The 13,329-nt window shown below is 41.3% G+C and overlaps 1 protein-coding gene across 3 annotated transcripts; it reads right to left on the reverse strand.

Annotated features, from left to right (window-relative positions):
- Positions 1-1,212: 1,212 nt before the first annotated feature.
- Positions 1,213-4,748, reverse strand: LOC105060971 (uncharacterized). Of its 3 annotated transcripts, none has more exons than XM_010944878.4 (5): positions 4,271-4,748; positions 4,012-4,172; positions 3,498-3,894; positions 3,129-3,382; positions 1,213-2,409 (listed from the first exon to the last, which is right to left on the reverse strand). In XM_010944878.4, the coding sequence occupies exons 2-5, from the start codon at positions 4,154-4,156 to the stop codon at positions 1,535-1,537; spliced, it is 1,671 nt and encodes a 556-aa protein (XP_010943180.1). In that variant the 5' UTR covers positions 4,157-4,172; positions 4,271-4,748; the 3' UTR covers positions 1,213-1,534. The 3 variants fall into 3 exon arrangements, with proteins under 3 accessions (XP_010943180.1, XP_019701497.1, XP_073103418.1); XM_019845938.3 differs by having other exon boundaries at positions 4,012-4,160; positions 4,271-4,747; XM_073247317.1 differs by having other exon boundaries at positions 4,012-4,747.
- Between the last annotated feature and the right edge of the window lie 8,581 nt (positions 4,749-13,329).

Raw genomic sequence — 13,329 nt, forward strand, 5'->3', positions numbered from 1 at the left:
TGTGCGGTGGAATCCAAGTTATGCACCATTCTTGAACGCCTGTAACATGTAAGAAAACCACAGATGGTTATGTTCCAGTTGACTGAAAAGTTCCGGCTAGTGCTAAACTTTCATCTAAATGATATACTCCACGCATGTTTCACCTTAATCTGGTCCATGAATCTGACTCATTAATCTGGCCTAGATCTAGTGGTGGATATAGTTCATGTTGCATGTGGATAACAATATAAGCACATCTTTTAACCAAAAAAGAAAAAATATAGGCACTTCTAAGTTCAAAACCTATCAAAAGCATGCTATTACGCATGGATTCGGAAATATACACTTCCACTTTTGTGAGGTCCGCTTATACTCCTTCCCCCCTTAACAATGGACCCAAGGATACAATTAAAATGGATGCGCCCATTAAAAAAAGAAGACTTCAGAAGCTGAGGAGCTGATCAACTAACAAAGTTTAGCTCTTTATGACCTGGAGTAAAGCTTTCCACACCACCTCGGATGCTGCACCCTCTATTAATTCCATCTTAGCAGCATTCCATCCACAACCACATCTTTGTCATCTCCCCTTCCGTAGATAAGGCCTCAAGAGTTTCTTATCCACTGGGTGCATTCCAAGGCGGGGATCAGCGTAGACATGAGAGTTGGAGGACGGCAAGAAGGCAGAAGAGCCATGTTCACACCTTGCGACTGCATAAAAATTTAGCAGTACAGGTAAATGAGATCCGAGACTCGTGCTTAAGGTTATACCGGAGTACAAACTACTCCGTTTTAGACGTCACGTGTCTCCTTGCCCTGGCCTTATCTCACTGTTTCCAAGTGACCAGAAAAGGGCTACTTTGTTCCTTGCTCTCCTATCTTTTAAGCATGGTTTAGAAACCAAATATTAGAACACCTTAGCGTCGCCATTCCCACAGTGATGGGCCTCACCACAGCAGCCATCATAGCTATCTGTGCACCCTCGTTTCCTGCGATAAATGCAGCCCCAAGTCCAAGTTCCCAGAATAACAAAATTATTAGAGAGAGAAACGTACGCATAAAGACAGAAAACGCCGTTTCCAAGGAACACATGGACCTAAGCCCCTCTCTCTCTCTCTCTCTCTCTCCCTCCAAATTCTGGCCTGTTTCTCTAAATACAAAGGTGGTCATGTCCACCTCCCATCTCAGTTCAAAACGAAAACGCCACTGTAATCCACGGCCAGCCAGCCACGTATATCCTATCTATACTAAATATATTTATATAAAATGTATTTATATCTAGACGACAAAACAAAATAAAACAAAATACAAAAACTATTTAAGAAGTAAAAAAAAGGCAGAAATGAACAGCTCTAATCCTTCAAAACCTGTTTGGCCCCTTCCTAGCAAAAGAAAAAGAACAGGACTGAAAGAAACTAGCAAAGAAAAAGGGAATGTTCTCAGTCTGTCGATCTCCAGCCTCTAAAACTTGCCCCACTGCAAACTGAATTCCCATAGATGCTGCAGAAATAAAGGGGGAAAAAAAGGACCAGAACCCATTGGAGGTCATTGCAAATGCCTACAGAATGGCAGGGCTATTGGGCTTCCTCTCCGCCCCTTCCCACGCCTTCCCTGGCGAGCTCCCTCCTCCAAAACGGCCAGCGGAAGCTGCTGCAGCTGCGCCGGAACCCATGTCGAGGCCGCCGCCTCCGATCGAAGTGATCAATGCCGATAGTCCACCGGTGGCGGCGCCACCTACTGGTCCCATCCCCAGTCCCAGGAAGTCCAAAGTTGCCGGCTTTGGTCCGAACAAGGGCGGTGGGCCCATCATCAGGTCCGGCAGCCCGGCGGCGGCGGCGGCTGCGGCTGCGGCGGTATCATAGGGAAGGCCAAGGCCGAGCCCAGCTGACAGAATTGGGGTGGGTTCCGGCTCCAATTGTTGCTGCTGGGGGCGCCAATGAAAGCCACCGTCGTTGAGGCCCTCCGGGTGCCCGGCGGTGGAGGTTGCGAGTCCAAAGCCACGGAGGAAGGAGGAGCTGCTTGTGGCGGCGGCACCCATCTGAGCGGCCTTCTGCAGCAAGGCGGTGGCGGACATGTGGGGGGACGGCGGTGGCGGTGGCGGGAGGAACGGGCGGCGCTCCTGAGGTGGCTGCGAGAAGAGGGAGGCGGGGCCATTAGTGGACAGACACAGCGACGGGGCCTCCGTAGCGAGGGAGCGGTCGGTGCGGCTCATGGCGCCGATGAGGTCGGAAAAGGTGGTGCTCTGCGCCGCGGCGGTAGCGGAGGCCGAGGCAAAGAGGCTCGCAAACAGGCTGGTGCTAGTGCCGCTGCTACTTCCCCCACTGCTGCTCGTCGTGCCGCTGCTGTTGTTGCTGCCAATGGTGATGGAGGACGGCGGTGGCGGCGGTGCCGGAGGCATGTATTGCAGCATCCCGGCGGGGGGGTTCTCCGGTTCTGCGAGGACAAAGCACGAAATGAGGGAAAAAAAGTTGGCTCCTTTTCTTGAGAAAAAAAATCGAATTTTTTTGCACTACAGCAAGGGGAAAGAAAGAGAAAGAAAAGACGGGACCAGAAAGAGAAGCAATGATGCTTTAATTCCGAGTAGAAGTGGGTGGTGGTGGTGGTGGGGAGATCTCCATAGCTGCTTTTCATTTGGATCCATCCCCCCATCTCATTCTTATCATCTCTTTCGAGACTGCAGAGATGGAAAGCTCCGTCCGGAAAACGATAGCAGATGGAAAGTTCTAATCAGAGAAAGACCTTTTGGAAAGGAAACACGCACACAACACCGCCCCAATCCCCACCTCCTCCCCCTTTTCTCTCCATCGAGACCTCTCTCATTAGTCTTTGCCCTCTTCTCTCTCTCGCGCCCTCCCCCCCTCTTTTCTCTTCTTCCACTTGGATAGCATCCGACGAAAGAAGGGACTTCTCGGAGAGCATTACCGACAAAATACTATAACCACCACCGCCCAGGATCCCACCCAAGACGCGTTTTTTATTGCATCGAGAAGCAAATCCGACAAAAGCTTAAGGAAACCTCCCCCATCCCGAACCCGGAAAAAGAGCGATTTTTCTTTCTTCTCTTTCGAATAAATAATTGCTCGAATAGTTCATATTAGAATCGGAACAAACGTTGTTAAAGGTAATAATCCAAACAAAAGGAAGAGACCGACCTCGCTGCTGCTCCGGCGGCGCCCCCAGCTGGCGCGATAACCCCGCCCCAGGCATCGCCGCCGGAGGCAGAGACTTCTCGGGCGCCGGCGGTGCCGGTGCCGGTGCCGGAGCCGCAGCGGCCTTCCCGTCATCCTCCGCCTTCTGGTTCTCCGGCGCTGCCGGCGCCGAGGCGGCGGTGTTGTTCGTCTGCGACTTCGCGCTCTCCTCCGCCAGCGCATCGCAGAACGCCCTGTGCGTGATAAAGCTATCCCTCCTGCCCCCCAAAAGCACAAAACTTTCAGAGAAACAAAGAAACAATCGAATCGAATGGCTTTCCACAGGCTAAAAATGGGAGCTTTGGAGGGAGGAAGAGACTGCTGGATGAGTACCGGGAGAAGAGGGTGCCGCAGTCGCAGCGGTACTCGCGGGTGCCGCAGGTCTTAGAGTGGGCCTTCCAGTCCGACTGAACGGCGTATTTCTTCGAGCACTTGTCGCACTTCCACTTCTTCTCGCCGTGCTTCCGGCAGAAGTGCTTCTTAATGCCGGTGAGGTCGCCGAGCGCCCGCGAGGGGTCGTGGTGGACACAGCTTGGCTCCGGGCAAACGTACACCCGTTTCCTCGCCTCCTTCCCCGTCCTCTGCCTCAGCTTCCATGGCAGGTTATGCCCCCTTCGATGCAGCTGGAGATTCTGGTCCCTCTGGAACCCTTTGTTGCAGATCTCGCACACAAACCTATTCGTCGCCATTAGCGTCTTCGGCGACAGTGCTATCACCTCAGCATCCGGATCTAAACTCCCACAAAAACCAACGAAAACACATAAAAAATAAAAATCCAATCTTTAGATTAGAGAGAGATCCTTAGTCGCTCATGGTTTCTAGTTTTGAGCTTGCTATGGAGTTTTACCTGGCATTCCAGGGAGATTGCGCTTCTTCTTGGCTGGTGGCGGAGGAGGAGGTGGTGCCTGCTGCTGGCCGGAGGAGACGCTAGCCTCGCCGGAGCCCGAGTTGGAGAAGGTCATCACGGAGGAATTCTCCAATTCCACAGGCATCGCCCTGTACTCTCAGCTGATATCTAGAGCTTTCTAGCTTCGATTCGAGCTTCCAAAGAAAAAAAAAAAAAAGCACCACAAAAAAAGAAACAGACCAAAAGCAAAAAGTTTTACCAGCTACTAGTCTTCGATCACTGTTCCCAACCAAATCCACCCCACGAACTGGCCCTCGCTCCCAACCACCGGTCCACCTAGCCGGCGCCGCCGCCGCCGAGCTCGGCCGCTACGGCGGGAACCTGAACCAGAACCAGCCGCCGCCTAGATCGGGCCCCGCGCTTCTTTTACCGGCATCCGAAAGATCGGAGCGGTGTCGGAAAAGCCCCGTATCATCCCTTAGATAGCGGACATTTCCGATCCGGGAATCCAGCTTAGCTTCGCTCCCACGCCAAAATCGCGCTCACTTTTCCGCTCGCTCTTCCTTGTGAAGGCGTCCGAAACGCTTATCCCGATACGAAACGCTACCAAAATCGAGGCTTCGGCCTTTGGCCAACCGGCGAGAACTGGAGAGAAAGAAAGAGAGACGGTCTTCTTCTTGGGCGGCTGCGAGATATCTCAGTACAGAGAGAGAGAGAGAGAGAGGAGAGAGAGAGAGAGAGAACAAATAAAGCGACAAGGAGATAGAAAGAGACAGAGAGAGAAAAAGGAAGGGTGACGTTAACTCGGGTTAGGACCGGGGGAAGGTGGGAACCAGGGGTTACGGTGTACTGGCGTCCGTTAGCGGGTGATGGAGCGATAACATCCGTCCACGTGTCAACAGATGCGGAACGCTGGAGCACTTGGCATCTGTCCGAGAGGAAGGCAGGCTAAGTGGCGACCTCGCTATTTTGTCGTGTAGTGGTAGACTTTAATGACTTTTTCAATTAAAAAATGGAGGACAGAGATGTCATTTTGGGATTTGTGGGAGTTTTCGGTGGGTGGTACAGAGAAGGAAACAGCTTGTATGTTGGATTGCTGGCTGACACGTGGGTGGGACTGCTATTAGCAGCCAACTGCTTAATTAATGTGGATTAATTGAGATCAGGAGGGTTGTAACAGAAGGTTGGGTTGGTGATGTAAGCAGGCTGCTTTTGTGACACCAACCTTTAGATGTTATTACAACCATATGCTGTCCTCAATTGACCCTGAAATTAATTGTCTGCTAATTGTCTGTTTGCCCGGCAGGCCACTGGTTAACATAATAAACATATCATTTGGATGTTATCAGTTTGTTGAAGTATTAACTGAATGGTCATGTCTCGCTGTTGCATTGCACCCAACTGGACTTCTGCTATGTCATTTGGCACATTCATGTTCAATCTTCTGTAAGCGAATTTGAGTTTAGATTAAATAATTTTGGATTGTAAATAGATAACTTATTTAATATTTAGATTGAATTTAGATTTTAGATATCTGACTTATTTAATATTTAGACTTAGTTAGATCAAGTAACTTGTTTAATTGATTATTTGTATACCGTTTAAATCATGATAGGGCTAGATGCTTGGATTGATCTGATCGCTGTTCACCTCTCGAGTCTTGGACTTTTCGATCTCTTCCAAATCTCGAGTGCCAAATGATGCTCTCCCAATCTTGTGTTTAGAGATCAGAGTACTCTTTAGGATTTCTGAGTGCTCCCTTCCCTCATCAATCAAGAGCTGAGCCGGTAACTTCTCTTGCCTCTTGATCATCTCGAATCCGGAGTAGAGTAGAGGGCAAGCAGACTCCTTTACTTCTCCCTCTCCTTCCATCCCTTCCATGCCCCCTCTTGCTTCATCTTAACTTGGTTGATCGAACTAGGGTTTAGTCCTCTCCTCTCTCTCTCGCTAGAATTTTCAATGGTGGAAACCATATGAAGTCTTTGAGAAATGGATCTCTTAAGAGAGAGCAGGCCCTAGCTTTGACCATCAAAGACTCCTTCTAAAGCCTCTCGGTTTCCACATCTTCTCTCTAGTCTCTGCATCTTTGCTAGAGCATCTCAATCTAGTTCATCTTCAAATCAAATTGCTTTTTAATTTCTCTTGGGATTTAACTAAATTATGATGAATTACCCAATGCAATGGTTTGGTTCTTGTTGCATTCATCAGAACCTATCTTTCTACTACAATTTGTTCCAGAGAAAAGGATTAGATGTCTCTTTGGTTTGCTTATGCAAGGATTTGTGTCTTTGAGTTCTCTTCATCAGTATTAGTTGGGGCTCGTGTTGCTTGCCTTGCTGAGCTTGAGATCCTCCAGCACCATGATACCCCCATCAAGAAGGAGGAGGCAGATCTAGTTATAATTTTGAATTCTTGATTCTTGGATGTAGCTATGATGCCTCCTCTTCCTCTTTTTCTTTTTGTTTTTGGCTCAACTAATTTGGATCGGAGAAATTTGAATCTTTTCTTTGCTGTATTCAATTATTCTAATTTTAGCTAGTCTAGATTGGAGAAATCTTAAGCTTCTTTTTTTTTAATTTTTTTTATGATGATGATTATGTCGAGCGATTGGGCTCAGTTTATTAAAATCATGATGAAGAAGTTCTTACAATGTAGGGTATTTTAGTTTTGATTTTTTTTTAAAAAAATTAGGATCTTGATTGGTTCTTGAATAAGCGAGATTTATTCTCTTTTTTTTTTCCACTTCTATGTAATTTTGAAGATATTTGGAGGAATTATAAGATCTTTCTTAATTTTTATTTTCTGGCTAAGTTTGTGTCTAGCATAAGGATAAATAGGTTGGGCCAATTAGGTTAACTAGTCCAATATTATTCCTTGAATAGTTCAAACAGGTTGAATTATGTTAACTATTTATTGAATATATCGGGTTCATATTTCAAATTCTGAACTATTTAATAAACAAGTTGAATTTAGGTTTAAAATTTTCTAATCCGATCCACATCTAATTTGATATATTTTTAACCCAACCCAACCCCTCCCAATTTCCACTCATCGATAGAAGGTTCTGAAGTTTAGCTAGAAGAGATCATCTTATCTTAAAATTAAAAAAAAAAAGTAATTTGTTATTCATATAAAAGAAAATATATAACTATCTTCATGAAAATGAAATATAGTTTTATTATAGTCAAATTTTAATTAATAGTGTACCAACTAACTTAGCTGGTAAAGTTATAAAAGATTTATTCTAACATCTTCCTTTAGAGTCAGAGATGTGGAATAACAAGTCTATGGTTGGCTTGGATAATTGTACAAGCTGGCCATCAGAGATCGATAGCTAAAAAGAAAATAAGAAAAATAAAGAGTACCATGAGTTTAGATGCCTTGACCTTCAAAAATTTTTACTACTATAATATCATTTAGATGGAAGAGAAAAAAGTAGGATGTAGCTGGAGCTATAGCTTCTACACTACCATCAAGGATAAATTAGAGTTAAACTAGGTAATAAAGAATAAGAAATTTAAAAGATAAAAGCAATGATGAATTACATATAACAATAATAACTAATTATTTGACTGGCAGAAGGTTCTTCCTCTTAGAATATATCTTCTTATTTATATAATATAATGAGCAGTATAATAACCACTTTCTTTAGCAATAATAATCCATATTTGGCTTCCACTTCTTCTAATAGTTTTGGTACTTGTGCTAACTATCTTCCACTATCCATTTTATCATAACAACAACATCCTTATCACCTACCAAAGAATTTTCATCCAATCATGCTCGATTAGCCTCAAATCTATCATGATCGGTCTCCATTCAGCCTACTTGCAAATAGTTCATTATCCTGAATGTCTATCGCCTTTTTTATTCAGTCCATAGAATGATGTCCTATGTTAATATATCTCCAGGCTAACTCGGTTAGCTTTCCCATATGGTGCTTGTTGCTTTGGCCTTAATTATCATTAGGATGTTTACTACCAACCTCATCATTATTGTTCGATCCTAGTCTTGCCATGTAGTCAACTATGCATGTGTCGCTTAGGTGCCCTTATGAGTTAAGATGCAGCATAAATAACCACTAATCTAAGTTCAAATCCTATCATCACTTGATTTTCATAGAATTTTAGCTCTTCATAGTTCTCAAAAGGAAAATTTAAGTAATAACTAATGAATGCTATTTGAGTATTGTTTCCTATATAAGTTCCGCTCTCCCATTTTAGAGAAGGAGAAAAACTCTTATTTGTTGTTATAGATATTTTTTCTTTGTTGACTAAAGCTTAATGGTGTCCTAACTTGTCAAGAAAAGCCTACCAATTTGACTAGTTAGATAGCACCGCTCTTTGATTTATGTGACTCCAAAATTCAATAGATATTTTTCTTATTAACCACTTAGGTCATGCAAAACACATTAGGCAAGGTCAACTACATTCAACTTCTTAGCATAATGTGGTTTGCAAGCTTGTGACCAATAGAAATCTTGCTAAACATGATCCATGCATGTAGTTGTACATGTTTGACTAATATAATGCAAAAACCTATATGAATGCTCATCTTTGAATAAAATTTCTTTAATTATCCTACCCTTAAGCTAACAATTAATGGATCTTACTTTATATGAACTTTCTAGTCTCCTTGTAGGAGGTGTTTGGTTCGTAACTGAAATCGAAATAGAAATAAAAATCGGAATGTCTTGGAATCAGAATCAGAATAGTCAAATCCTCCGAAGTGTTTGGTTCGTGACCGAAATCGAAATTGGAATCAAAATTGGAATGAAAATTTGAATCCATAAAGGAGAGTAGAGATTGAGTTTTATATAGATTGAGCCATTTTCATTCTATCCTGAAATCGGAATCGGAATGGGACTCCTTCCAACCAAACGGTTGGAATGGAAGTCACCCATTCTGATTTCGATTCCAGACCCCCATTCTCCCCAACCAAATGCCCTCTTGATGGATATCCTTTTCTTTGTGTTTCCTCTTAGATAATTAAAGAAAATAATTCTATGACTAGAATAAAAAAATCATCGCGCATTCATTATCAATTAGTTGGACTTGCTGATGTCCCAAGCTAGAAAAAAAGATAAAAAATTAAGACCCCCAAATCTAATAAATTTAGTCTCATTTGATCTTTCCAATTTAAAATTTAATCAGATGATGGGATCTCAACCATCCATTTCACATCACATATTCCTATAAATCAATATCAAGTTCTAGATAATCTTAAGCCAGTGTGTTTGTATCAAATTATTTAATTGATCAATAAATTGAGACCGATGATCACATCTCTCTATTTAGTAATCCATTTAGGTTAGGTTCTTAAATGGTGCATGTCAAAAATCTATATCTAAGAAAACAGCCTTCCTTCTCTTCTCTCAGTTTAAAAAAAAAAAAAAAAAAAAATCAATCTGACATTCCTTCCCTTCATGTAACCATGTGCATTATGTGCCTGCCCAGCACTTTGTTCAGACTTAGGACCAGCATCAGATAAAATGTCGAAAACACCCTCGGTATGTGATGAGGATATAGATGTCATTTTGTCCGTATAAAGAAGGCTCTCTTTCGTACGTGAGCAAAGGCGGTCGAAAGCCAAAAGGCCCATTTCATGCATTGAGGGCCATTTTCGTCTTTTTATCCAAAGATTCTCTGCGACTTCCCCTCACCACCTCCTTCTAAATCTATGGACCAAATATACCCACCGTACTACAAACTTTTATTTACCAAAATGTCCTCTTAGGACCAAATTATTATAATTCAATTAATCCTCATGCAAAGGTGATGAAGATAGCAGCAGCACTGCAAGGAACCGGATACAACCAAAAAGCCGGCAGTTTTTTTTTCCCACACTTCTCCATCATCATGCTGATTGACCCATGTTTTGTATTTCTCCATCTCTTTCCTCTACCTTTCTCTCCTCATTTCTTTTTTTCAAAACAATCCTCTGTTATTTGATTTGGTTCACTTAACCCTCCTCTTCCAGGAATATTTTATTTTGCTCCCTTTATTTATGATAGATATCCTTTTCACTTTCTAGCCGCCCTTGCTAGCTTCATCTGACTCTTTGTGGATTAGTTTAATGTGAGATTATGAATATGTTAATGATGGTGCAGAGCTTAGAGGACTTAAATATTTTACAGAGATTAAGAAAATCCGACGTCACCAAAGAATACCCAAAAGTCTAGAAAGTACTGTGATCTAATCATTTTATGGAATCATTTTGCTAACCTTTTAACCATGGATCTTTGCTTGGATAGATCCAAATCCTATTCCTATGACTTCAATATATTATAGCCCTCCTTCATATGTTTCTGTTCTGTAAGAAGCCAGCCAGCCAGCTTGCTAGCAAAATATTTTTATGGTTCTACCAAAGAAAAAAAAATTTATGGTTGTATTACAGTCATAGACTCAAGTTTGCCTTTAGTAGTGTTGGTGTATAGGGCAAAATTGTCTATGGATCCTGCCTACAAATCAAAGGAACAAAAGGAGAAATAAGATTTAAATTGGATCTTGTGTCTAGAGTTTGTGGAGATAGAATTAATGCCCTGAACTACCTTTCTTTGGTTATATTTGACCAATTCTATCTAGATTAGATATTATGTTGCCAGGCTCTTCTAGCGTGATTTCAGAATGGGACCCTACATGAGGAACCCAAATTGACCTGTGGGTCCATGTTTATCCGGATCAAATCAATCAGATGTGATTGGCCAGCTCATAAGGGTCATATTCCCGGTTCTAAAACCGAAATTTTTGGTGATTTCAAGTACTTGTATGGATGAAAAAAAAATATGGAGGGTATATTTGATCGGAAGAGTCAAATCCTAAAATGAAAATAGAAATATATGGCTCTTAATCTATCCATTTGATTAGAAGAGTTCTGAACGTTCAAAATCAAAATTTTATTTTTTCTTAATATTTAAATTTTATTTTAATTTTAATTTTAATTATAAATTTGAATTAAATATATCTAAAATTTATATTTTAATTCAACGAGCTTAAAATTGGGAGAGGATGGTCAAACAGCGATCCAGCGTAGCTTATCCAAAGAGATTAAAAACTCTTGAAAAGTAATATCCAGCAGGAGGGCCACCCAAACATCTCACTTGTTGGTCTAATTAAGGGAGTCGGGAAGGTTTCTCGCAAAGTTTCATTATTTTTATGCTTGTAGTTGTACTCAAACTTTCTCTTCAGATTTGATGACATTTTTCTGTTTTGATGGGTGGTGGGATCGCCCTTGTCATGTACTTGGGGCCCCCTCAGCCTTCGGTTCCACCTGTCATGATCCTATGCATCATGTGGGGCGTTGTGCTACTGCCCTGCCCCACCTCAACTTGTGAAAGGATGTTTGGGTCAATGACTAATCTCCCTCATCTTAACGCATGAGGGGATGTTTGGGTCAATGACTAAATCTCCTTCCATTGATGGATGCTTCTCCTCAGGATAGAATATAATCGAGGATGCATGCACCTGAAAAAGAAAAAAAATTAATCAAGGATGGAGCGAGAGATCATGCTTGAGATAATAGAATAATTCGAGTCCAACTAAAACAAAGGCTTTGATACGCAAGTCACAATCCAATATACTTTAAAATTTAAGTTGTTAGGTTGTCAATCTAACTATTTAGGTCAATCCATTTACATTTCACTAATTACTCTATGTACAACTAAATCTCATTTATGATCCTTAACGTACGGTCAATTTAACCACCTCTCTAGTCCAATCCATTTCTATCCAATCAATTTTTCGCTCTTGTGTGTATCATATCAATCCGACTCAAGAGCCTATTCTCCAAAACTGTACTTTACTGTAATGTGTTACCGTTCGAACCTAGGAGTTATCCTCTTTGTTTACACTTAAATCTAGTTCCTTGGTCCATTAAGCCTACTTGTTGCACCTACTCGGCACATCATGGACGTCGTGACCCGGCTCGGCCAGCTCAGGTGTTTGAAAAAAATAGAAAAATTTGAATCCAATCAAGAGAAAGCTTTGATATACAGATGAGACTGAAATTGGATCGGATATCAATATATTTATATTCATATTTATTTTATCTGACGAATGCAAATATGAATATAGATATTATTTAGATATAAAAATTTATTTTTAAATTTATTTTAAATAGATATGGATACGATTCAGATATGAAAAGTATGGATATAATTATAGATATAAGTTGGATAATTAAATTTTATGACTTTAGAATTGAAGATATTACTAAATAGATGATAAATCAAATTAATAATATATTTATATAGTTATATATATTTTAAAAAAATTAATAAATATTATTTTAAATTATATAGAGTTATAAGTGAATTCGGATATTCGGATATGGATCGGATAGTTATCTATCTATATCCATATCCACATCCATATCCATTTTTCTCTAACGGATATAAATATGCATATAGATGTTAGTCGAATTTTTAAATTTATATTTATATCTGAATTGCCTCGAATATGAAAATGAATCAAAACGAATATTATTCATACCACTTTCATCCTTGTATATAAGTCAGGATCAATATAACTTAAAAGCTTAAGCCTTAGTTTTGGATCCAATTGTATATGTCAATCCATCTACCTGATTAATTATTCTATGTGGGGAGAGAGAGAGAGAGAGGAGGAGGAGGAGGAATTGACTAGGTGGTTACCATCAAATGGACCCCACGTTTGAACAATGCTCCTATTATGACCAGCAAAGTAGGTCTAGGTCACTTGCGAAGAAGAATGGTAGCTGTAAAGCACTATTAAATAGAACCCTCATATTAATAAGGACAGGGATGAGGAAACCTTCTACTAGCTACCAGTTGGCGAGTGCTGTTTGATAATTGTAATAATGAATTGGGTCTGTCATCCGGAAAAAAAAAATAGTAGAGGTTGAATAGCATCAAAAATTGGAAGAGGCCCACGGAAGATGAATGTTGTTCCGTGTGCTCAAGCATAAGTCAAATGTAACATTTTATTTATTAACAAAAGAGTGAATAGATGAAGATTCTCTCTTAATCTCTTTCACTTGCATCTTCACAGTGCCATGCAGAAGATTTGAAATTTTTTATCATCGGCTTAACGAATAATTTATTGGTGACCTTTCTTCCTTTCTTTAGCTAGCTAGTGGAATGGGCTCCATGGAGGCAGAGAATAACATGATCCATGTGGTATATTTTTTTTTTCTTTTTCTTTTCCTTCTTTTCTTTTCCCCCTTTTTTTGGGTGGGCAGCAATCCATGTGATTCATTTGCGTGGGTGAAGGACAGAGCACATGCCTCAATAGGTGGAATAGAAGTTTTAGGAGGGCGCCTACTTTACCATTTGCCTTCGTC

This window comes from Elaeis guineensis, chromosome 13 (genome assembly GCF_000442705.2).
Source record: "Elaeis guineensis isolate ETL-2024a chromosome 13, EG11, whole genome shotgun sequence".
NCBI lineage: Eukaryota > Viridiplantae > Streptophyta > Magnoliopsida > Arecales > Arecaceae > Elaeis > Elaeis guineensis.

What these genes read in the sequence shown, in the direction of transcription:
- LOC105060971 (XM_010944878.4), bottom strand. Translation starts at nt 4,156, where the DNA reads ATGCCTGTGGAATTGGAGAATTCCTCCGTGATGACCTTCTCCAACTCG. An exon ending in TGCGGCACCCTCTTCTCCCG is followed by an intron (nt 3,383 to 3,497) that starts GTACTCATCCAG and finishes TTTGGGGGGCAG; the next exon opens with GAGGGATAGCTTTATCACGC. An exon ending in GCCGCCGGAGCAGCAGCGAG is followed by an intron (nt 2,410 to 3,128) that starts GTCGGTCTCTTC and finishes TTGTCCTCGCAG; the next exon opens with AACCGGAGAACCCCCCCGCC.